Consider the following 26666-nt stretch of genomic DNA (forward strand, 5'->3'; position numbering starts at 1 on the left):
AATTATGACGGGCAAAAATCCTCCCACCCCGTTACTATACTTGATTTCAAGCAACCTCAAAGCTTCCGTTGGAATATATAGCCCAGTCTGGTGGGCAAGGGATTTTCCCAATAGCCTCAGATGATTATAGGAACCAACTATCAAAATTGTTATCTCCATTCTTTTAAACTGTCCTATTACACAACTTGACTTCTCAAAATATTTCTTTCACAGATTTATAACTAAAGAAATTTATATGGAGAAACAATTGAGTTTCATTCATCAAAACTGCATTTGATTATGTTTGTAAATTACACAAATCATTGTATCGTTTAGTAAGGTACCCCAACTCTTTTATTCTCCAACTTAGTTTCTTCTCCTCCATTTTTATTGCGGTTAAAAAAGTTATCATGGAAAATTGTCAAGTGTTTTTCATTAAGGTTAAAAATTGCAATAGAAAGTTAAAATAAATAATATTTAAATACTTTAATATAATGATGTAACACCCCTAACCCTTATCCGTCACTGGAACAGGGTTACAGAGCATTACCAAACTTTACGAATTAAATACGGTCGTTTCACAACCTTTGTTACACATATTAAGAATCAACCATATAACACTCATATTGTCCCTTAAATGGACCCTCGAGGCCTTCATCTTAGAAGTAAATTGGGACTAAACCGAGTACTCAGGGAATTTTTCCCAAAATCTAAAAAATTTTCTTAGAAGCAGGGGACACACGCCTATGTGACCGGCTGTGTGGCTCACACGGCTAGGAGACACGCATGTGTCTTAGGCCGTGTGGGCATTCGATGTGAGGCACACGGTCGTGTCCTAGCTCATGTCCTTACTTGTGTAACTCTCTTACTTGGGTCACATGGCCAACCACATGCCCGTGTGCTAGGCTATGTGTAAAAACCTAGGCATTCTGTTTGAAAATTTAATATACAGGGGACACACGGCCAAGTCACAAGCCCATGTGTTAGGCTGTGTGTCACATACGGCTGAGACACACGCCTGTGTCTTTGCTCGTGTGGACGAAAATAGGCCATTTTAAGGCCACTTTTCTCACCCATTTTGAAATTAATTTGCACTCAACAATCACATACACCAATATATCCCAACCAAGCAGTCAATACAAGCTAAAACGTGTTCTTCACATGACATAACATTACAAATATTTCAATTACTTATTCTTACCTATTTAACTCATTTCATTGATTTATCAAATTCTACTACCAATTGCATACATACAAACATTTTAGATTCACAACCACAATTCAAACTATTTCATTGCCAAACCAACCCTATACATGCCATATAAACTAAAATTTACATTGCAAAAACTACCGGATTAAACTGGATAGTGTAGCTTGATGTGTTGATCCGATCTCTCGATTACACGTTAATCTACAAAAATATTAAACAACACGAGTAAGCTTAATGAAGCTTAGTAAGTTCAATAGGATAAACATCGATCTTACCGAACTTAATATAATAAATTAAATTGTAAATAAATCATACATTTTTCCCTATCAATTACAATATAATCAATAAACACACTTCATTCAGATTAATGTCAATAATAATCTATAAATCTTTCAATTCAATCACATACGTCTTTTACCATTTCTTTCTGAATTGAAGAACGACTTACGGATATGAGTACATCGTTCTTTTTGTGCCATAGTCCAATTATGGTCTTACACATGCATTGCCGTGGCCCTGCCATGGTCTTAAATTTGTAGTGTCATAACCCAGTTATGGTCTTATCATCAGAATGCCATAGCCTAGTTACAGTCTTACACATATATATATACTCCCATGGTCTAACCATGGTCTTACGTTTAAGGTGCCATAACCCAATTATGGTCTTTTCATTAAAATGACATAGCTCAACTATGGTCTTACATTTAAACATTGCCATGGTCCAACCATGGTCTTATCCGTCAATTCATTCTTTTCCATGGAACGATCATACTCAATCTTACGTTCTACTCATTTTAAACATTCAATTCAATTTTCATACTTTTACAATAATATTAATTTCAACAAAAAATATAAATAAATATATTATATCATTCCTAAATTAACACATAATCATGAAAGTTTAACCATATGAACTTACCTGAGTTGGATTATAAAATTGGTAATAGTTCAAAGACTACTCGGCTAATTTCCCTTATTCTCGTTGATCTATGAGCTCTTGATCTAGAATGTAAAATTTTTCATTCATTAGTATATATTTCAATTTCAGTCCACTTCACAATTTATATCCTTCAAATTTCGTAATTACACAATTACTCCAACTTTTACAATTTTTGCAATTTAGTCCCTCACCAATTATCCCGTCGATTGAGCTAATTTTTCTCAATTTACAGTTTATCTAATTATTATAGGCCATTTTACATCCTTAGATACAAATAAATTTAATATAAAACCCTAATTATTTAGTTCTTTACAATTTAGTCCTAAAATCAATTTCGATTTAAATCACTTGATAAAATAATCATATAACAAAATTAAAGCTTAAATTCCATATTAATTCATCATAAACATCCAGAAATCATCCATGATAACTTTAAAATTACCCATAAAATAAAAAAAACTAATGAAATAGATAGTTGGACCTAATTGTAAAAGTCTCAAAAACATAAAAATTTCAATAGAAAAGTAAGAATTAAACTTAAATGAAGTAAAAATATAAAAACCAGCTTGAGAAGCTCTGTAACGGCTGTTTTTGGCTGAGAATTGAAGAAGAATTGCCTAGAAATCTTTAGATTTCTTTTTATTTAAGCTTAATTTCACAAAATATAGTATTTTACCCTTAAATAACCTAATTCCAAGATTTTTTTTCTGCTTATGCCGCCTCAGAAATTCCTTGGGTGTCTAATTTCTCTTTTAGTCCTCCCTTATTTTCCATTTATTCTATTTAATCACTTTAGCAAGTTTTGCATCTTTTTCAATTTAGTCCTTTTTAATTAATTAACTATCAAAACGTTAAAATTTTTTGACGAAACTTTAATACTAACTTAATGACACTTTTAAAATATTTATAAAATATTTTTGGCTCGATTTATAAAATCGAGGTCTCGATACCCCGTTTTCAAAACTAATTAACCTAATAATTCTTTCTAAACTCAATTCACTATTTCAAAAATCTTTCTAAAATCATATTTAAATAATAATTAATAAATAATAAAATTTTTTAACTCACTCGTCAGATTTAGTGGCTCAAACCACTGTTTCCGACACCACTGAAAATTGGGCTGTTGCAAATGATACATGAAATATAAATTTTAAATATTTCTAAGAAAATAACATAAATTATTTTTAGAATTAATGATAAATAAAATATTAAAAAATTTAATAATGATAAATGGTATTTAAAAAATTTAATATCACTGATATTTATATAATTTAATATAATTAGAAATTCTATCACACGCGTACGCTTGTGGAAACCACATATTTAGAACACGAGTGTGTGTTTAAAAATAACATACAATAAATAATGAAACGTAAGGTTTTGAACTAATTAATAATAAGACATGAAATATGTATGATATTAAAATGAAAAATAGATTAAATTGTAAGTAATATGAAATTTAAACACATAAATACATCGTATTAAGAATATTAAATGCCTTACGATTGTTTATTATAGTGTTGTAATCAATTTTGAATTAGTGTTGAGTGGATTTGGGACATTAACTCAAATCAACAACATTATTTTGGTTGAGGTGCTAGAGTACGTATAATATAATTAAAATAAAGCTTTAATTTTGTGGTAAAATTAATTTTTATTGATGTAAATAGCACGGGTTTAAATCAAACCACATGTAAATTTTTATTGGTTTTTAAAATAAAAAATTAAAATAACCTCAAATAATATAACTTATTTTAATTATTAAAAGATATTTTCGTAATTTATCTAACCAAGTTGATGCTAAGTGGTTTAAATACCTTTTAAATAATTAATATACATAAGAGCATTTCGATAATTCATTGATTTATGTTGTTGTTTTTTTTTGATAATTAAGAACTAAGAGACGTACTCAAATTCTTATCACCAAATAAAGAGGTTGTTTACCTCTTCATTAGATTTTTGTGGTTACTCTCTCACAATAAAAATAAATTATTGATTTGTTGACTCATTACAATATGGACACTTAGGGTGAGTTTGAATAGATGGTGCGTTTATCTATAATTAGTGTAAAAATAGCAATGATAGTGAGATTAGATACTATAACAATACTATAACTTAAAACAAAAAATAAGATAAATCCATCCAAATCCACCTTATAAGCCTTGCTCTACTCCTACGGCTACAGCCCCACCTTTGTCAAAATATTCTGGTGAACGGCTCTCCATTGGTGGATCAAATTTGGCAACTTGATGGGTCATTACGGTATATCACATTCACCTATGTTTCACGGTCAACAAATTCACATGGTTCATGCATATCTAGTACGGGGTTCTTCTTTTCATCTTAACAAACGTGGAAAATATTTTATATCCAACTAGCTTTAAACAATCTTTTATATCGTTGCCTGTTTCAATACTTTTTTTCACTAATTCCGTCATGAAAACAAAGTCAATAATGTCATAGTTGCGATATTCTTTTTTTGGTGAGAAAAAAAATATAATAATTACATCAATGTCAATCAATAAAATAAGATAATTAATTTATTAAATTTTACCGGAAAAGGCTAAATCAATTTCAAAAATACCGTAAACAATTTTGTTTGTATTAAATTATAAAGTAAAAATTATGCTTTAAATTTCTATATATTTTGTGTATTTAAAATTTAATCTCACTATTTTTATTAAAATTTTTAGTGTGAATTAAAAAACACTATTCACTTAATAGTTATATAAGAATAAAAATATCATTGAAAATACTTATTATGATTTTTGTCTTAAAACAGTCATTTGAAACCATAGCAATAAAGAAAATTTTTATTGGAATAATGTTTTGAAAAAAAATTAAGGTAAACAATTAACATATTAACGATATTGTAAAATAGATGGACTAAATTATGTACAAAATTAAAATATATAAATTAAACCTCTAATTTCAACATAATTTAAAGGTCAAATTTGACCATTATTTTATCATGTAAAAAATATGTAAATTAAAAAAAAGAGAGTAAAATATATAAATTAAATCTCAACATTTACAATATTTTTGTAAAACGCGAAAAGGAGAAAAGCAAAGAGAATAGTGCTAGGTGGCAACATAAGGAAGGTCTTTTGTATCTTCCTTTTTTATATATAGAGATTTTGGGCGGGTGATTTGGGCCTACTCTTATTCTGAACAAGGCCAGACCACCCAAACCCTTTATTTCCTTGCCTTTCTTCGTTGTCCCAAACATAAGATTTCCCTATTTTTCCACCTTTTTTTCCTTTATAAGTTATAATTCTACTATTTCTCTCAGAATTTCATCGAAAAAAATCGAGGTGGGTTTTCCCTTTTCTTTTATTTTGGTTGATGACTTTGTTAGTTGATTCTTTTAAACCTACCTTGATCATGAAATTTTTGTTTATCTGAGGTTTGATTATTGTTCGTTTGGTTGATTTAATTTGTTTCTTGATTTTGCATGTTAATCTGTTAATGGTTTCAGTTTTTTTCCCCTTAATCTTAGATTCTCTTAAATTTTTTTATTTATTAGAGATATCCAAGAAAAATAATTGCCATCAAAATCAGTTTCCTAGTTCTAAATTCGTTATCTTTGCGATGGCCATCATCATCGGCTTGATATATTTCATTGTTGATCATTGATTTTTTGACTTGGCTTGACTTAAAAGGATGATCAGTTGCTATAATTTTGATCTGATTGTTGTAGAGATTTTGTTGCTGTGACCGTATTTAAACAGAAACTCTGTTTGTAGGAAGTAATTCCAAGTCCGGTTTTCTGCCTTTTGTTCTAAGAATTGTGATAATAAGGGTTTTAAAACTGATACAAGAGTTCATAGTCATATTTTTCAAGGGGAGTGCTTTGACATATGAGATGTTACCCAGTATATAATTGGACAACCTTTTCCGATGTCCTGCAATGGGTTCAATGCAAAAAAATCAAGGGAAAAGAATTGGGCTTTTTGGCATATTGCATCCTCTATCGTGCAATACTAATTTGCTTTCCTGATTTTGAATCTCAAATGTTTGCTTGCACGATATCTGTGATAGGCTTAACCTCTCAATTTTATTCTTTTGTCCAGCACATTGATGCTGTCAATGTTGGTTTAAAGATTTAGTTTATAAAAAGAAATAGAAAATGGTTATTGTAAGCTGCTCCCCCTAGGGCTGCTGTAACATGAGAAATTGACTTTCAATCTTTGTGGTTCAGATTCAAGTTTGTAGATGAATACGTCATACCTTCCTTCTAGCATGTCCAACAACTTCTTGTTGGATGCTATAATGGATAGGGTTGGATATAGTTTTCTCTTGGTTTCCTTAGCAGCAACTAGGTTTAGATGTTTTCTTATGCAGGTCATTCACTTGGCGTTTCATTCTTGCACTGATCTTGATTTTGCCCCTGAGCCTAAATACTAATATGTATGCCAGTTTTGGAACGACAGCCAGTCTATATCTGAAGGTATGAGGTTTCCTCTATCTCCGCACAATATGTTTCCATAATCTTATTGCTATCAGCTTTTAGGTGTAGTGTGTCTAGCCTCTGTTTTCATTCCTTAACTTTCCATCATACTCATCCTTGTCATGTCTTGCAGCACCTTCACTTTACTTATATTTCCTTTCTTAATTCCCTTGATTTTATCTATGTTCTCCCAGTTGCAGATAGTTTCTGTTGCATGTTGAGCATTCCTTTGGATTATCCATGCATAGAAACCTTTCTGGAGTTGTTAACAGCTTAGTAGTGATCTTTCTTGTTACTATTTTCTGAATTGCAAATGTTGTCGCAGGAAAGCATTGGTCAATTTGGCAACTGAAGGGGAAAATTCCTATATCTTCTTATTAGGTTCATATGCACTCACTTTGGACTGTTTATGTCAGCTGTTATACACGGAGAACAAGTAAATGGTTTAGAGCTACCAATTTGCAGAACTCTTAGACCTTGTTCAATCGGAATTCACTTTGACATCAGGATCTTTCCACTCCAGGATCTGGAGATTGCATTGAAAATGATTAAAGGGTGGGGGGGTGAACGATTGTAGTCATGCCATTATCTTAAATCCATTATATTTTACCCATGTGTTAGCATGCTCGATGCTTGTTGTAGGGTGTCACAGGAGGTTTAGGGAGTGACTGACATTAAGGAATTGATAATAGTGTCTCGTGCTGTGTAGTTCTAAGATGTAATGACCTAAGAATCCCCTAAAGCTTGCTGGGGTCATCTTCATGGCCTTTACAGTTCCTTATATTCAACCATTCTACTGTTTCTGCTGATAGGTTGATTTATAGTGTAGGCCTTGTGATGACATTGCTGAAGATTAAGCTTAGTATTATCTGCTGGACACCCATTACATTCTGTTTATGGAGACTTAAGACTTGGAAAAATTGGATGCCAGGATGATGACCATTAACAGGCAAGTGATGGGAACTGTCTTACATTGCTTGTCAGTGAATGTAGTAAAAACCTTAGGGGTTGAAAAAATTTAGCAGTTGAAATCATGCGTCTAGATGCCTCGGAGGAGGGACAATTATGCAAACATTTAAAGGTCTGATGGCATCAGGTTCACATATTTTATTGAGGCGGAGGGCTGACTTGTACTTGCATGTAGTGGCTTAGACGCTTACTTAAGCCAAAACTGAAGATTGTTACTCTCAAGATGCAAGGCAGTGAACCATCTTGACAGGAGAGCTGAATGTTTGTTAAGTTTGGATTAAGATATGGTGCGTCTGATATGGCCTTTCTGATGCTCAGTATTGAAGAGAAATCACTGGAGCTGGGTTTTGTAAGATTCTCCATGTTGCTTTGTAGGCTTTATTATATGTGCCTCTTTCTAAGGAGTTTATTCACACATTTTGAAGCCTTTTTTTTATTTCTCGGGTAATATCTTCCCCCTGATTTGTATTAGTAAAGCTTCCTGGTGAACCATTTCACTATTTTTGGCAGAGTTCTTTAACGAATGTACATAATACTAGCTCATAATTTTTTGTTGATACTCACCTAATTGTTTAACCTTGAAAGATTTCAGAAAGACATTGTGAGGCACAATATATGAGATACTAATATGTAACCACTTCATCTCTACTTCAAATGTTACATAATAAGAAGGTACTGTAGGAATCAGTCTAGACCTTTCATTTTGAATCTAAATATATTTTCAATGGATAGGAATCTTACATTAGCAATGGTGACTGTTAGTGTCGCCTACTTTTCAATTATATCGTAGACATTCCTGTTTTCTGTTTATTTCCTTTAATTTGGTGATTTATATCAAGAAAATATAATTTATTGGTTTTAAACGATACTTCTACGTTCTTTTGGCAAAGGTTACTCTCTTACTGATTGATTAATTGGAAAAAGCAGCTATAATCACAGCAGACTATATTTACTCTCTTACAGATGGAAATCCATGCTCGCTTTCATGTATATTAAACATGTTGTCTAATTACTGAACTTTCCTCTTCAATAAACAATTTATACATCCCCATGGCATTTGACTTAGTTCCTTATGGAGATGAATAATTTCAAAATTGTAGTTTATCTCCTATACCGCCTCTTCAATTTCTTTGAGGATGCTTTCTTTTACTACAGATTAATGTTCCAAGTTTATCAGTTTTCTATCTGTTAAAAGCTTACATTGTACTTTAAATCATTTCTTTACTATCTTATTGTTTTTTTATTCTTCTAACTTATTTTCATAATAGATAGGTTTTTGTCCCTCTCTTACGGACTGGAAGTTCAGTGTCATGAAGGTTACTTTATACGAATTGATTTCATCTCTTTTACTGAACCAAAGAGAGACAGGACTTACTTTTCTATATTCATTCAGTTACTAATTTCATGACTGGAGTACGAGGCCTTATTCTTCTGCTGTTACTGTGACTTCACAATCTTTATATCCATTCTTGGATAAGTGATTATCACTTTCATCACATACATCTGCTGAGTTATAAATCAATTCCGGGTGATGTCCTGATGTATAATCCTGCTTCTAGTGGTTTCTCTAGCCTCAATCTAAGGTACTATTGCATTGGGGTTATAGGTTAGTACTAGCGACCAATTCAAAGTCTGTATGTAATTACAATCTAGTGTTATCTATCTTGCATTCACCTTTTCCTTCTTTGTTTCTTGCCCCAGAATATGACGAATGCCCTCTCCAATTTTTCGGAGAGGGGAGAAATGTATAACCAGATAAGTGCAAGAGGCAGGACCATGGCTGGCACGCCAGTTTATAAGAAGACCATAGTTGCGTACTTGGTATTAGGGCTGTTAAATTACTGTGTGAAAGCCTACTGCAAAACACACCCTAAGCATTTAATTCCTTTTTTGCAGCTCACTTTGTCCTACTCCTAAGAATCAACTCACACGTGACTTACTGTTCATTATGCACAATTTGGATTTGATGGGCCAAAGTAGAAAATTTCTTATGGTTGTTGAAGTTCTAGCCTAGGTGACTTTTTCACGTATCAGTTTGTGCTTGTGCCTGTGCTTGTCTAGTGGATGCTGGAGTGTCTTCCTGATGCATTTAGAAATTTTACATCTATGGTCTGTTGTTATTTGTTTCAAGAGATTGATATTTATAAGGTTATGTGTAATTCTCATCTTTTGGAGTTTTAATAGCATGGTAAAACTGTCTTCTCTTTTAAATGGATTAAACAGTTGTGGGTAGGAAAAGAAAATTGGGTACCTTTATTTTCAGCTTCAGTGGCAACTAATTTGGGATACAACTAAAAATGTAATTCTTGTTGTTGCATTTTTCTTCATTTTGCTGCCGATATGTGAGATCCAAAACATGATAATTTTTGTGTTAGACTTATGGAAGTTCTTGATAAGAAATGAAATGCATTAGCATCAGTGTATTTTGCTTGTGAAAATGTAATGGGGACAGTTAACACATCCTTTGTTTTAATTATTTCCTGTCATTGGAAGTTAAATATAGCTCCTCTTCTATGTATTTGATCTGTTTTTCCTTTTGCAGGTTTACTCTTCTTCTGAGACATTTATTCTTTTCCTTTTAAGTGACTGTTATGGGGCATAGACATTTATTTGGCACATCCCAAATGTTTGAGAGTGAACCTGAGCAGGGCAGGAATCATTTGCATGTAGAGCAACCTTACGCAAATATAGGTATTGTTATTTTATTGCCTCTACTTTTGCCTTTTATTTTAAGGGAAAAGGGTTGATGTCAATGACAAATTTATATTGATTTATAGCATGAAAACATGTTTGCATGGTTGTATGGGTTCAACTTATCGTATTCCCCTATCTAGAGAGTTGGGCCTAGGTTTTGGATTTTCCTGCCTCGTGGCATCCTCTGTTTGTACCTAGCTATTGTTCTAATGGGTATTTTTTCTTGCTTTGTTCCACAGCGAGGTCAAGCTCTACAGAACATGTTTCATTCTTCTACCCAGTAGAAAATATGCCTGTTGATGCGGTGCAGTTTTCTTCTCACTGGAATTCCATGCCTAGGTCAAGTGGTTTTGCTACCTCAAGCCATAATGTTGAAGCTCCACGCTACCAGCTTGACACTTCAGGCCCATCTCATGATCTTTTTCTGCATTCATCTGCGCCTAGAACCTTTGGTTCTGCTCCTGAGAACTACATGCATCATGCATCTTCTTCCAATTATGATAGGCAGACTTTCCAAGGAATTGAAGGCGGTCTTGTTGATCTCCCAATGAGCAGTGGAAGAGGAACTCACAAGCGAAAAAGCCCGGGAGTTCCTTCAGTCTGTGAGAGGGGTGGATCAAGCAGATATGCTGGTGCTGGAAGTTCATCTGATATTCCTTTATCTTCTGACTTTTGGCAAGAGAAACCTAATGTAGATCCTCAGCACATGTATTGGGATCATATTTCCATGCCCCCGAGCTGTAGAGGCAATGGCCTCTCAATTAGGGGTGAGTGTTCTATGCGGAATGTGAGAAGCCGTCCAGCACTTGATCTTGAATCTAACCTAGTTAGGACCCATTTGTCAAGCAATACTTCCTACCTTACAAGCCACCCGGTTGAATGTTCTAGCTCAGTGGATATCACTGGTCAGAGCTCTAATGCTATGTCAAGGGACTGGAGCCATTTGAGAATGTCTCCTAGTCATGGAAGGATTCCAGCTGCAGGTTAGTTGAATAATTTTGTGTTATGATTTTGATCTCTCATTATCTCTGAGTCTGTTGCTGGTGAATTGCAGATTCAAATGTTTTTACTCATGAGACAAACCGCTTTCTGGGTGGTAGTAATGCTACAAATGCTTCTGTTGAGGTTGGGGGACTTCAGCATAATTTCATTTCTGGTAGAAATCCTGTTCTTCCTCAGGGTTTCCATGGCAACTCACCACAATCTGTAAGGGGTGCTCGAACAAATTATTTTCAGAGATCTAGCCCAAATTTCAGGGCCTCTTCCAGCAGTGTGCACATGGGACATGCTGCATCCCATGAAGAGGGGATGCAGGTTGTTTCTGAAAGTTATTCAACCAGGCATCCTCGGCCATTATCAGCTGTAACATGGCGTAATAATGAGCGGAGTGGGAGGTCAAGGATATCTAATGATAGATACCAATCTCTAGCTGATGATGCAGCTTTCCATGGTCGATTTTCATCTGAGGTATTTACCGTTTATGAATGAATTACGTATTTGCATATTAGCAATTGAGGTGGACTTAAATGTCCTCTAAAAATAGTTTGAAAACTCATTTGACATAGCTTTCAGCACGTTGCATTTCTTCTGAGAGTGTTCCATTTATTTCATCTTGGTGTACTTCTCTGACTTTATTGCTTCATAAGTACCCTTCTTTGGTGAATGGTAGTGACCTGTTCCGTTAATAACCAGGCTGTAATTATCTATGTTTATAGGTATTGATGATTCTATTGTATCCAAATGCTTCATATCAAGTGTTTTGCAATTGAGATTCAGGAAAAATTGTATTCATTAGCATTTATGATATATCAGCTTGCCACCCAATTTTGCTGATTTAATGAGTCATCAGGTAATGTTTATAGTTTATCTTCATTCTGCAGGGTTTTATGATTGTTGACCGCTCCGCCTTTTATGGATCTAGAAATATGTTTGATCAGCATAGAGATATGAGGTTAGACATAGACAACATGACTTACGAGGTATGTACATACTTCCTGTTTCCATTATGTTGTTATTTTCCTTTTCTTGTTTTGTTTTAAATGACCTTGGACGATTTCTCGGGCAGGAACTACTTGCACTAGGGGAAAGAATCGGGAGTGTTAATACAGGCTTGTCTGAAGACTCGATATCTAAGTGCTTGGCTGAAACAATTTACAGCTCTTCAGATCAATTCCAGGATGAAAGCTCTTGTGTGATCTGCCTGGTAAGAATTTTAGTGTATGAAACGTAAACATAATTGATTATGTTGTATGGAACCATGGAATTATCAAGAAGAGTTGGTGAATGATTGTTGATTATAGTCTGCTACTTGTGATCGAAATGTATGCTAGCTCTTTTCAAAGATCCCATTAGTCCTGCTAACCAAATCATCTAAGTACTTTTGATGTTGCAAAATGCAGGAAGAGTATAAGGACATGGATGAGGTTGGGGCATTAAAGACTTGTGGTCATAAATACCATGTTCCTTGTATCAAGAAGTGGTTGTCGATGAAGAATACATGTCCGATCTGCAAAGCTTCGGCTGTGGCCGATGATATAAAATAGTGACTTCTATAATGGCTTGTCATTTATCATTCTTGTATATGTATGTTAAACTTGCTCAAACAAAATGACATTGTTTAGGGAAATTTGTAAAAGAAAAAGGGGGAATGTTAGATTAATTTTAAACCCATTTGTTTGCCTTCTATCTCAAATATGTAGAGCCCAGTGTTGGATTATGTTTAAATTTCATATGTTGATTTCATCACCCAAATTGCTCGTGAGTGATTGTGGTTCAGCTTCAGCATATGGTATGAGAAAACCAATGCCCGCAAAGACTAGCTTTTCTTTTGTTTATTTTTTTTTTCAGTTGACATTGTGTTGGTATATATATGAATCTATTCAGTTGCGTTGTGTTCAGTGGCGTGTATGGATGACACAAGTGGTGTGAAGAAAAAAGTGTCCTTGGATCCCTTGGCTTAAGTTAGGTCTTATCCTTTTCTTTTGGCCAAAGCTAAATGGAATAAATAAAAGAAAGCAGGCAGAAACTTGGAAGTTGCGTTCATCAACATCCACTTGGTTTATTCGTGAAGCTGGACGGTTTTGTACGTTAGAATAATTGTATTTCATTTTAATTGGTCTCGTGAATTACAATGTTCATAACTTTCTTCTGCTATCAAAGGAAATAATGGAGAAAGGATAAATTAGGGCTAAGAGATTAAATTTCAAAATTTGAGATTAACAACATATTTTAATATTGATACTTCTAGTGTGTCTGGATCTAAATATTATATTTTCTTTGAATGTGACTTTTCTAGGAAGGTTTGGGAGATAAAATTATATTAGTAGAACTGTTGCGTCATGGGATCAGGAGTTAAATTGGGTTGTCATCTTTAAATCGGCTGGAAATACATATATTCACACTGGTAAGCCTTGTTCCGTTGAAGATTAAAAAGTCCGCGAATTAAACATGTAAATATGATTGATGATATTAACATCCAACTTTGTTCCAATTGGGGTCCTATTGATGATAGTTAGCTTGTATAGTTTCTTGCTATATTTGCCTGTATAGGACTTTCCTATTTGTCTTTTTGTAGCAGGTTATTGTTTGCTAGATAAATGAAATTCCATTTATTATCTTAATGGAACACCATACTAAAATATCATTTCATTTTTAGAATAAGTTATATTACCATTGGTTCTATACCCTATTCATAACTAAAAGTTTTTTTTAATCCTTTCTGATCGGGGCTAAAAACTCCAGAAATTAGAAATGCCAAAATAGAAATTTTCAAAAAATGTCATATTCGTACAGCAAAAACATAGACGAACTCCTATGAATGTGAAAAATAAATCGGATTAGTCACTTCGACCTGAAATTCATTATCAAGTCATCCGCTTAAATTTTTTTATTTAAAAAACTATAAAAAATAGAGATTTAAATTCATGCTAACTGGGTTTGTAAAACTATAAATTTATCACTCAATCAAAATTTTACTTTATTTATTATTATACATTTTAATTTTATAAGGCATATTTATTACTTTTATCAATTCTACATCTATTTTATTGTTTAAACCCTAATTAAATTAATAAAAAATATTAAAATATTATTTTATATTTAAAATAAGTTATATTATTTAAAATAAACCACTTGAAAATGATTAGTTTTCCTAAATTAATTAAATACTTAAATTATAATATGGCCGTTAAAAAGGAAAAGGACAATGGAGAGAGCGGCTAAGGGTTAAAAGTTAAGCCGACTTATATGACCCACAATTAACTTTCTGGTGTTCTCCGGATATTTCCTTAGGGAATGGGTCACCCACCTCCACTCCTCGCCTATATAGACATCCCCTCATCTTCAATCTAATTCCATTCCCCAACCAAATTCAAATCATCTCTACAAACCCATATTTCCCTTTGAAGAAGATGCAGATCTTTGTGAAAACCCTTACCGGCAAGACCATAACACTCGAGGTCGAAAGCTCCGACACCATCGACAACGTCAAGGCCAAGATCCAAGACAAGGAAGGGATCCCACCCGACCAGCAGCGTCTCATTTTCGCTGGCAAACAGCTCGAAGACGGTCGGACCCTTGCCGATTATAACATCCAGAAAGAATCCACCCTCCACCTCGTCTTACGCCTTCGTGGGGGCATGCAAATCTTTGTCAAAACCTTAACCGGCAAGACCATCACCCTCGAAGTCGAGAGTTCCGACACCATCGACAACGTTAAGGCCAAGATTCAAGACAAGGAAGGCATCCCACCTGACCAACAGCGTTTGATCTTCGCTGGCAAACAATTGGAAGATGGGAGGACCTTGGCTGATTATAATATCCAAAAGGAATCCACCCTTCACCTTGTTTTGAGGCTTCGTGGAGGGATGCAGATTTTTGTCAAGACTTTGACCGGCAAAACAATCACCTTGGAGGTTGAAAGCTCCGATACCATTGACAATGTTAAGGCAAAGATTCAGGATAAGGAAGGAATCCCACCTGATCAGCAAAGGCTCATCTTTGCCGGCAAACAATTGGAAGATGGGAGGACTTTGGCTGATTATAACATTCAGAAAGAGTCTACCCTTCACCTTGTTCTTCGTCTCCGTGGTGGCCACTGATTATTCTAACACAACCATCTTGCCTTGGTTTCAAGTTTTAAAGTGCTCGTGTGTCTTTCTAACTTGGATTTCTGGGTCTTGTCCCCTTTGTAATACTTTTACTTCTCCTCTGGAATAAAAAGTTTGGTTTTCTTTTCCATTGGAACTCTTCGAACCATGGAAATAGCAAATAAGTTGAACATTAATGCCTTTAACAAGGGAGGCCCTGCTTGTCTCTCTGTTAAATCCTAATATGGTTAAATACAGACAAATCAGAGAATCTGGTTTATATGATAACTGAAATTTAATGTTGGGCTTTGTTCACGGTGTGTTTCTCTTCTATTTCCGGGCATGCGTTGGAAGTGTGAAATCTAGTTGATAAAAAAGATGTTAAGTTAATGCGTTGAATGGAAGTTTGAAGTAGTTGTTACATAGTGGTCTTTCCAATTATTAATGCTCACTTTAAACAAAACTGACAACATCTCCAGTAATAATTTGTGTATGGTTTCAACTTCAGATAAAAAGCTAGGCTCTCCCCTGGTTCAACCATATGTCTAACACTGACCCAAAAGCAAGACGACCAAAGCACGGGGCATTCCGAGAATTGAACTCGGGACCTCTCGCACCCTAAGCGAGAATCATACCACTAGACCAAATGCCCTGCTGTGGCTCTTTGTTTTGGGTTCATTATATGCCTGACATATAGGCTTATGTCTATTGATATAGTAACTTAAATTATTAATCCATTTCTTCACTTCGGATATGATTATATTTTCTGAAGATGTCAATGGAGATGGTTTGCAGTTGCATTCTTTGTAACTTATTACAATGCTTAATGTTATGATGTTGATTGAACTAAGTCTCCTCCATTGGAGAATAATGATCTAAAAAGTCCACTTATTTGCGTTCATTCTCTTCGGAATTTTAAGCCATGAACTTATTTTGCTCCAAGTACATAAAATATATATATGATATAACTGAAAAGAGATCCATTCATAGTTTAGTTGCTTTGGTCTTTGTTTTATACGTATATTTAACAATATAGAGTAATGTTTTCCAGGGCGATTTAGTTTCAGGCATTGCCCCTATCAGGTCCTTTTTCATCAGGTTTTGGTGTGAAGTTGCCAGCCATTTTAAAAATAAAATAAAATACCATGTTTACTTGTAGTTGCCGGCCCACCAAGGTATTGGCCACCTTTCTTAAATCATACCATTGAAACCTATTAATATTGTATTGTTTGTTTCATCTGGTTTTCTTCTTCTCCACTTTCTGATATATGTCTACTTCCATGATTGCAGACACTATATGCTTCCATGCAGGAAGAAAGTTGAATACAACATCACCATTTTGTCAGCCTGTATGATAGTGATAATTCCATGGAAAATAATCCATAGCCAACTGACTGGCTGATGAAGCTGAGGCTACTTTTTCTAATCCTTGCACTTCTAAACCATGCAATTGGATACTAAATAATTGTATTGTTTGTTTCATCTGGTTTTCTTCTTCTCCACTTTCTGATATATGTCTACTTCCATGATTGCAGACACTATATGCTTCCATGCAGGAAGAAAGTTGAATACAACATCACCATTTTGTCAGCCTGTATGATAGTGATAATTCCATGGAAAATAATCCATAGCCAACTGACTGGCTGATGAAGCTGAGGCTACTTTTTCTAATCCTTGCACTTCTAAACCATGCAATTGGATACTAAATAATAGTAAATACCCTTTGGGTGTTTTTTCCTGTCTTTACTATCATTATTGCTGTTCGGTTTGTTTGTAGGGAAATGTTTCATTGGCATGTAGCAACTGCCAGAATTCATATTTGTTCTCACCTCACCATGGCTTTTGGTAATTAAAACAACTCAATATACCTGTTTTAGGCATCTTGCCACATGAAACAAGTTTTTAGGTTGGAATCTACGTGTGACTTATTTTGGGGTTTAAATACGGTGATTGTTGGGAATAAAATCACATCAAAATCACCAAGGAATATTTCTTGATTTACATGATAATGATGAAATTAAGGTTCTGTTTAATAAAATAACACAATTAAATATGTAATCTAATGAGAGAGTTTGATAAATGTAATTTTTATTTTATTTTATTTTATATTTGTATGCTTATTTTACTTATGTTATTTTAGATTATGTATTAAATATTTTAGAAAATAAAATTACCCGAAGAAGAGAATGATTCAAAAATTTTACTCAACAAAAAAATTAATGGGCTAGATTAAAAGTAAACCTAAAACATTTAAGTTTAAAAAGTAATTATTCAACATATTCTTTATTTATAAATAACATTATCTATTTATCATTTTCACTATCTTTTATTGAAAATTTATATAAAATATTTTTATCGAAGATATTAAGAAAAATTAAATTAATAAAAATAAAAATATTTAGTTAGGTTAATTGGATTTCTTTAATGATTAATTAAACAGGTCCAACGTGGGTAAATAAATAAAATTGATAAAATTTAGAGTAAACCTAATTATTAGTATATTTCTATTTTGATCACCCCATTTTAGTCACTAATATTGTTAAATTTTAATATTTTAGTTACTCCTCTGTTAAATCACTAACGATGACCTCTTTTCTATTAGCACAATAATAAATTTAGCCTTTTAATATTTACAAATTCTATCAATTTAGTCCTAATTCTGAAACAATCAATAATTTAGCCCTCAACTTACACATTACGCCAATTTAGTCTTCTTAAATTTTAAAAATTTTAAAATGAAAAATTATTTTAAAAATTTTATTTTAAGATAAAATACATGCAAAATTATAAATAAATGAATACTCATTTTCTCTTTTTTTACATGAAATTTATTAAAATATTAATTTTATAAATAAAATATTTACAAAAAAACTCGCAAATAAGACTTAAACCAAATCCAAACATTTCCTTTTTATTTTATAGATAATAAATTTTATAATACATCTCTCCTTATTCCTTAGTCCTTGTCAAATTTGTCGAGTGTTGGGCCTGCCTTCACCCACAACCACTAGCACCAATAACCGTTACATTAAACTCCTTGATTTTCACATCCTCTATTATCGCACCATTGAACTAGGATTTGGTTGTAGAGCTGTCGACATGACCTTCCACTTATTGTTTCTCGAAGACCTCATCCTAATCACCTATATATCCTTAATCGTGCTCGCCATAAAGCATAACTTCAAACACAATAAGCCCATTCTAGGCATCAACCTAAAGACACCGATTCTCACACCTCAAGTTGTAGTTTTTCAACCCACCTGAATATAGTAGACGTTAATGTTGAAAAAAAGAGAAAAGTTGAATCTTCATAAATCTTCTTCATGATTTTCACCTTAAATTGTTTTATTTATAAGATTATTATTGTAATAAATAAATTCCATGTTAGAAAATGAGAAAAAATATTCATTTATTTGTAAATATATTTATAATTTTGTATGTATTTTATAAAATCTTATGTGTGTTTATTGGAAAATGAAATTTTAAATAATTTTTTATTTTTGAAGTTTTTAATTTCTTATTTTAAAGAATAAAGACTAAATTGATAGAATGTGCAAAGTTGAGGTCTAAATTTGTTTATTTTTTAGATTTAGGACTAAATTGATAAAACCTATAAATATTGGAGGGTTGAATTTGTTACCATATCAATGAAAAAGAGGCCACCGATAATAAATTAATAGAGTGACCAAAATATTAATTTTTGATAACGTTAGTTAGTATTTTTAAACCTAGGTGACGAAAACAAAAACACGTAAAAAATTGGGTAAATTATTTTTATAGTTTACCCTAAAATATATTAATTTAATCTTTCATATTTTTCACTTTTAAATTTTTTTAATGATAAATGTAGATGAGGTGGTGAAAATAGAGGTGATCATGGGCAAAGTTGGACAGTAACAAAATTCTAGGCCCTTTTTATAGGTCCAATCCGAAAAACGGGCCTAAAATTTTATCCAAACCTGACCTAAATAAAAAAATTGAAACTTGAACCCATTTGCTTGTATTAAAATTTTTTATATAAAAAAATTTTAAAAAATGTTTTTACATTTGATTTTGGTGGACACAACTTCTAGTAAAAACATGTTTCATGAGTGAGCATATGAAAATCCGCCTTAACTCCTTTTTTTTTTTTAAGAAAAAATATTACAAAAAACTCTTTAAATAAATACTCAAGCCTTCATGGAGTTGTTCCAAAAAATTGAAAGCCACAATTATAATGGACCGTTATTTTTGTTAGCCTATCAACTTCTTTGTTGAATTCTCTGAAAATATGATGAATCGATCAAAGCACTATCTTGCCGAATAATAAATGAAGTCCTTTAGCCAAACCTGAATTCAAATACGTTGAAACTTGTTTTTGTAAAACTTGTATCATCTCTTGACTATTTAAAAGAATTATCGACCTACCGAATCCTTTATCTATTGCAATCATCAAACCATTCCAAATATCCCATAAATCCATATTTATTTAAAATAGAACATATTCCAAAAAATCGATTATAGTCAAAGATACAATTTCTGTCGTGGCAGCCTTAGAATCCCCTTTAATTGCAACATCAGTGTGCGTAACTCCTATCTTTAATTATATGTTGAGATTCAATTTCCCAGTGTATTACATGAAATGTGGCTCTCCTTTTTGATGTATATAAATTTTAGGGCTCTCTTTTCCGATATATTAAATTAGATAATAAACTATCATTAATTTCTAAAAATAAATATAATTTATTGAATTTTAATAGTAGTACTTTAAGTGACATGGGTTCGGAGGTGCACCAATGTTTGATATTCTTCACTTTGAAAATCGTATGTTTATGATTAATTTAGGAATAAAAATGACTTTGGCAGTGTGAAGCAAAGCCTGCAATAGGATTCAAAATCTCATTTTTATTTCCTTGGTGGACCATTTTACATGTAGTAAGGGTCACATAACATCAAGTTGTCTGCTATTATTATTATTTGAAAGATAATTGCAAAAACACAATGCTGCCAAGACTTGAATTTGTATTCCATAGGTAGTTACAAGAATTGAATAAATAAGATATATGTATATGTATATGTATCTGTTTTTGTTGGTCCAGAAACAATATATGATACAGGTTTTTAATATTTCTGTCATGATTATGACCTGTTTTACTATAGATCCTGAAAGGTTCAGATTAACAAGACAAACGACGTTTGCAAGGCGACATGTTTCTTCTTGTACTGAAACATCACTCCCAACTCTGGATTGTAAGCTTCCATTACAACACTACAATTAATACATTAATTTCAGTTGAGTTCCCATAGAAATACAATAACTGCTGTTGGATGGTTGTGACTCTGGAGCAGAAATGTTTCTTCAGACAGCTGTTCTTTAATCCAGTAGCCAAAGTTGATTATCTCACCTTCAGACATGGCTTTATCTCGGTAAATTAATGATCTTCATTGAAAAAAAAAAAAAAGTAAACATGAAAAGAGAAAAACTTACCTTAATTTCAGGCTCACTTCTCAGGAAGGTAAAGGAATTTCAATTTCCAGGATTACATAGAAAGATCCTAATTGGATGAAGATTTCAAGACAGAGGTTGGCGTCAGGTTCTGGACTTCTCTATAAATCTCATATTTCTACCTTGAATCCTGAAATGAGCCAACACAAGATCCTCAAAAAGACATATATAGAGCAACGAAGTCATATCCGGCTGAATCTTCACTTCTGTCGGAGAAATAACATGTGAAGGATCTGATTGATACCGTCGTAGCATAGACACATGAAAAACATTATGAATTCTATCGAGTTCCGGTGGTAACGCCAATCGATAAGCGACTGGTCCAATTCTTTCTACGATTTCATATGGCCCGATAAATCTTGGACTCAATTTACCCTTTCGACCGAATCGGAGAACTTTCTTCCAAGGAGACACTTTTAAAAATACCTTATCACCCACCTGAAATTCAATCTCTTTTCGTTTAAGATCAGCATATGATTTCTGACGATCGAAAGCTGCTTTTAGACTATCTCGAATCACCTTGACTTTTTCTTCTGTTTCTCGGATCAAATCAACCCCGTGGATTTTCTTTTCACTGAGCTCTGTCCGGTGTTCTACATTTTCTACCATACAAAGCTTCATACGGAGCCATTTTAATACTGGACTGATAACTATTATTATAAGCAAATTCAATCAAAGGTATATACTTCTCCCAATTACCTTCAAACTCTAATATACAACATCGGAGCATATCTTCTAGTACCTGAATTACACGCTCAGATTGGCCATCTGTCTGAGGATGAAATGCAGTGCTGAAACACAACTGAGTACCCAAGGCTTCTTGCAATTTGTCCCAGAAACGAGATGTAAATCGGGGATCTCTATCTGATATAATGGAGATTGGCACTCCATGTAGCCTGACAATCTCAGACATATACAGTTCAGCCAATTTATCTAGAGAATAATCCATACGTACCAGGATAAAATGTGCTGATTTTGTTAATCGATCAACGATCACCCAAATGGCATAACCAAAAACTCGTAATGCCCATACCTGTTTCTAAAAGCTGTCTTCGGTACATCTGACTCCTTTACCCGTAACTGATAGTAGCCCGATCGGAGATTAATCTTTGAAAATACAGTGGCACCCTTCAACTGGTCAAACAGATCATCAATCCGAGGCAATGGGTACTTATTCTTTATAGTGACTTTGTTGAGCTGTCGGTAATCAATACATAATCTTAAGGACCCGTCCTTCTTCTTCACAAATAGAACTGGAGCACCCCAAGGTGAATGACTCGGTCGAACAAAACCCCTATCAACAAGTTCTTGTAACTGTGTCTTTAACTCCTTTAATTTCGTAGGAGCCATACGATACGGAGCTATGGAAATTGGAGTAGTTCCCGGAATCAGATCTATAGAAAATTCCACTTCTCTTTCTGGTGGCAACCCTGGTAATTCCTCTGGAAATACATCAGAAAATTCACATACAACTGGCACTGCCTGTATCTTTGACTCGGATACCTTAGTGTCTAACACATATGCCAAATAAGCATCACACCTTTTTCTGATACACCTCTGAGCTGTCATCACTGAAATCACATTAGATAATTCCTCTGTCTGTTCAGATTTAACCCGAAGTAATTCTCCATTCGGACACTTTAGAACAATATATTTCTGTTTACAATTTACTACTGCATCATGCTGAGTTAGCCAATCCATACCCAATATCACATCGAACTCATCAAAAGGAGTAACATCAAGTCACCGAGAAACAATAACCTCTTACCATCGGTGGACAATTTTACAAATTTTATCCACTAATACAAACCGCCCGGGGGTTCGAGACTTTAACCACAAATTCAGAGAGGTTCAATAGATAAATTTTAACAAGTGCAAGTTTAACACATATATATGAATGCGTAGAACCAGGATAAATCAATGCGAGTTATATCGTATCAAGTAAAGAAAATGTACCAAGAATAACATCATGTGTCTGAGGCCTCTCTCTAGCACGAATGGCATATGTCCTAGCGGTGCTCGTGCCTCGGGCCGCTGCAGATATCTTCGTAGTTCCTCGACTACCACCGACATCACCAAATGGTCGAGGTGGTCTACCCTCAAATCGGATTACTCGGCCTCGATGTCATTCAACTTCTTTTCACCTCTTTCTGGACAATCTCTGAGGAAATGATCGAAAGAACCACATCGGTAACAAGCCCCGCTCTTTGATCGGCATTCACCAAAATGAAGTTTATTACAGTACTGAAATCTCGGCTTAGGGGTGCCAACACTGCCAACACTGGTCACTGATGGAGTGGAAGGTCTTGGATTAGTGCGTTGAAAACCTCTCTCTCTACCCGAATACCCAGTGGCTGAGGTAGAACGATCCTGGTATTTCTTCAGTTTCTTTGAAGCAGAAAACTGGGATTTTTCCATTGATCTTTTACTGAAAACCCGAGCTTCTCTTTCAGCTTGTTTCTTTTCTTTGCTCAATTCTTCTGCTTTATAAGCTCGCTCTGCCAATGTAGCAAACTCTCGAATTTCAAGAATTCCAATCAGTAGCTTAATTTCTTCATTCAACCCTTCTTCAAATCGTTTGCACATTTCAGCCTCTGACTGTACCCATTCCCGAGCATATTTACTCAATCGGACAAATTCTCTTTCATACTCAGATACCGATCTGTTGCCCTGTTTCAGCTCAAGAAATTCTTTTCTCTTCTGATCAAGGAACCTCTGGCTGATATATTACTTTTTAAATTCGTTCTGAAAGAACTCCCATGTAATTTCTTCTTTCGGAACAACTGAAACTTTAGTATTCCACCAGTGATAAGCTGTATCTTTTAGCAATGATACTGCACATTTCAGACACTCTTCTGGTGTGCAAGATAATTATTCCAAAACCCGAATAGTATTCTCTAACCAAAACTCAGCCCGTTAGGGATCATCATCAACTGCAGCTCTGAATTCTTCTGCCCCATATTTTCTGATTTTATCAACCGGAGCTTTCCCTTTTCTGATAGATTCAAGACTGCACCTGTGGAATCTCGGGAATCGGTGGAGGAGGAGGAGGAGCTTGAGCTTGCTGCACTACAGGGTTAGTTCTTATATACTGAGCAAACCATTCATTCATCATTTGATAGAAGGCCATTTTAGCCTCTTCACTTTGGTCCCTTGTCTTGGACCTTCTACTACTAGTAGCTTCAACTTCTCTTTGTTCTGAAGCCGGAACATGACTCCCGGCTTCCTCGGGTTGAGCTCGGTCGGCAGATATTTACTATAAGAAAATCACATTTTAAATGGTCAGGAGATATCACACTATCAATAATAATTTAAATGGCATGTATAGCTAATCTCATATTTGCTACGTCGGTCCGAGAACCGGCTAAACCGTAGCTCTGATACCAACAAATGTAATACCCCCTACCCGTATTCGTCGCTGAAATAGAGTATGAGGCATTACCAGATTTTACCGAATTTTTTTTTCAAGATAGATTTATCATATTCATAAGATAATTTTATCACATACCAAAACCAAAATTTGTTAGCCATACCAATGGCTAACCATACATTCATTTCACATTAACATCTAATTTACTAGCTTATACATGCCATTGATTTCCAAAATAAAGTTCCTTTATGTACCGAGATCTCGAGATTGATAGTGTGATGTGTCTCCACCAAATCCGACCTCCGAGCTCTTAACTCTACAAACAGGGAAAAAAAAGCAGGTAAGCACTTTGTGCTTAGTAAGTTCATGCAACAGAATTATACTTACCATACTTATACATCCATCATTTAATAACACAAGCACACATCCAATTCACATAAACATATACCTATCACATACAAACTCAACCTCATACAAATTCATTACAAAGATAAATGATTGATGAGCTCATCAATTCCATGATTTCCATTTCCTTGTTATTTTTCCATATTTATCCCGTTGAACTACTTGGAATTTCGATGGATATTCAGGGTACACCTAAGTGTACAAATCCGGTCCGTCAATTCATATTTATGTGACATTTCCATTTCGAGAGCACACTCCATGAACCTCATCCGACAATGGGATTACGATCGAGCTAAATCTCAGTAATATAAACTCACAGAGTATTGTCGGGATTACCAGTCTAGGCTAAATCCCCTGCAACGACAATTACTCTAATGAGCTTGGATCTGAATTACCGGTCTAGGCTAAATTCAGACCCTAATTCGGATTACCCGTCCGGGCTAAATCCATTTTCCACATATTCTTCGGGAGGGCTATATCAGGATAGGATCACCCATCCGGGCTAGATCCTTTTTACCGTCAATTCCTTTTTCAGAGATCCATCGAATTTTTCCTTTCATTCAACCGGGATTTGTTTCCTCTTTTCATCAAGAATATCAATACTTCATCAGTTATCATACAATAAACATCCAAATCATATTCACATCAATCACAAACATTTCAAGCATTTATGAATATAATTCAAGTTACACGAACTTACCTCGACACTTGTTCGTAACCAAAAATCTACTAATCCCGAACTTTTTCTTTTCCTCGATCTTGCTTCGTATTTGAATTTTCCGGATCTAAATAAATAAATTTAATCATTAATCTAATACATTTCATGTTCATATGTAACTTTCTCTACAATTCTATTATTATTTATAGTGCATTCAAAGCTGCCTCACTGAGTCATAGTCACTAAATTATTTATATCTTGAGATAAAGAACTCCAAATTAATATCCGTTAATTTTCCCTGAAACTAGACTCACATATATTCTTACCATAAAAATTTCAGAATTTTTGGTGTAGCCAATAAGTACAGTTTATTCTTTAAAGTTTCCCCTGTTTCACTGTATGACAGTTCTGACCCCTCTTCACTAAAAATTAATTATCTCACTGTACAGAATTAGGATGATGCTTCCCTTTATTTCTTCAGAAAATAGACTCATTAAGGATTCTAAGCATATAAATTATAACTCATAATCATTTTTTTACAATTTTTAATGATTTTCCAAAGTCAGAACAGGGAAACCCGAATTCATTCTGACCTTGTCTCACAAAATCTATTATATATCATGATTTACAATTCCATTGCTTACACTGTTTCTTTTATAAGAAACTAGACTCAATAAGCTTTAATTTCATATTTTATTCATCCTCTAATTAGATCTCTACAATTTTTGGTGATTTTTCAAAGTCAGAGTACTGCTGCTGTCCAAAACTGTTTTAGTGCATGGTGTTAATTACCATTTTTCCCTTAAACTTTCAACAATGATAATTTCGTCGCTGCTCAATTAACCTCTCAATTGAGCTGATTTTTCTCAATAAACACTTTATTATATCACTTTAAACTACCTTATAACCTTTGGAAATCAGAATTTCAGCACTAAACTTTAATTCCAAACTTTTTCACAATTAGGTCCTACAAATCAATTTCTATTGGAATTACCTAATAAAATCATCTCATAAACAAATTAAAGCATCAATTTCATCCTATTTCCTCATAAACTTCCAGCACATATTCATATCAACTTTCAATAACATTCATAAAATCAAAAACTAATGAATTTAGTAATAGGACCTAGTTGTAAAAGTCTTAGAAACACAAAAATTACAAGAAAAAAGGCAAGAATTAACTCACTTGGTGCAAAAATTATGAAAAACCAGCTTGAAGAAACCCTTAGGACATTTTTTTGCTGATGAGAGTGCAAAAAAATAAAGAGAAATCTAGATAATTCCACTTTAGTCCTAACTATTAAAGCAAATTTTGTAATATTCCAATTTTACCCTTATTTCTTCAATTCTTCTGATTTTTCTCAGCGTATGCCGCCCAAAATATCTCCTTTTGGGGTTATTTTCAATTTATGTCCCTCC

The 26666-nt window shown here is 33.8% G+C and overlaps 2 protein-coding genes and 1 non-coding gene across 21 annotated transcripts; 2 read left to right on the forward strand and 1 right to left on the reverse strand.

Moving 5' to 3' along the window:
- Window positions 1-5287: 5287 nt before the first annotated feature.
- On the forward strand, window positions 5288-12987 carry LOC105799796 (probable E3 ubiquitin-protein ligase ZFP1). Of its 19 annotated transcripts, XM_052620782.1 has the most exons (10): window positions 5461-6579; window positions 6905-8220; window positions 8817-8864; window positions 8942-9562; window positions 10091-10239; window positions 10482-11225; window positions 11297-11709; window positions 12123-12221; window positions 12308-12445; window positions 12642-12987. In XM_052620782.1, exons 5-10 carry the CDS (start codon window positions 10140-10142, stop codon window positions 12783-12785), a joined length of 1638 nt encoding a protein of 545 aa, XP_052476742.1. In that variant the 5' UTR covers window positions 5461-6579; window positions 6905-8220; window positions 8817-8864; window positions 8942-9562; window positions 10091-10139; the 3' UTR covers window positions 12786-12987. The 19 variants fall into 19 exon arrangements, with proteins under 19 accessions (XP_012486001.1, XP_052476755.1, XP_052476742.1 ...); XM_052620786.1 differs by lacking the exons at window positions 5461-6579; window positions 6905-8220 and having other exon boundaries at window positions 8817-9154; window positions 9250-9369; window positions 9445-9562; XM_052620783.1 differs by lacking the exons at window positions 5461-6579; window positions 6905-8220 and having other exon boundaries at window positions 8817-9154; window positions 9250-9357; window positions 9445-9562.
- Window positions 12988-14520: 1533 nt separating this feature from the next.
- LOC105799799 (polyubiquitin 11) lies at window positions 14521-15480 on the forward strand. The gene has a single exon (XM_012630549.2). It carries the CDS (start codon window positions 14652-14654, stop codon window positions 15339-15341), a length of 690 nt encoding a protein of 229 aa, XP_012486003.1. The 5' UTR covers window positions 14521-14651; the 3' UTR covers window positions 15342-15480.
- A 429-nt stretch (window positions 15481-15909) lies between these two features.
- On the reverse strand, window positions 15910-15981 carry TRNAP-AGG (transfer RNA proline (anticodon AGG)). Its single transcript has one exon. It is a non-coding gene; the product is annotated as a tRNA-Pro (tRNA).
- Between the last annotated feature and the right edge of the window lie 10685 nt (window positions 15982-26666).

This window comes from Gossypium raimondii, chromosome 9 (assembly GCF_025698545.1).
Source record: "Gossypium raimondii isolate GPD5lz chromosome 9, ASM2569854v1, whole genome shotgun sequence".
In the NCBI taxonomy this organism is placed as follows: domain Eukaryota; kingdom Viridiplantae; phylum Streptophyta; class Magnoliopsida; order Malvales; family Malvaceae; genus Gossypium; species Gossypium raimondii.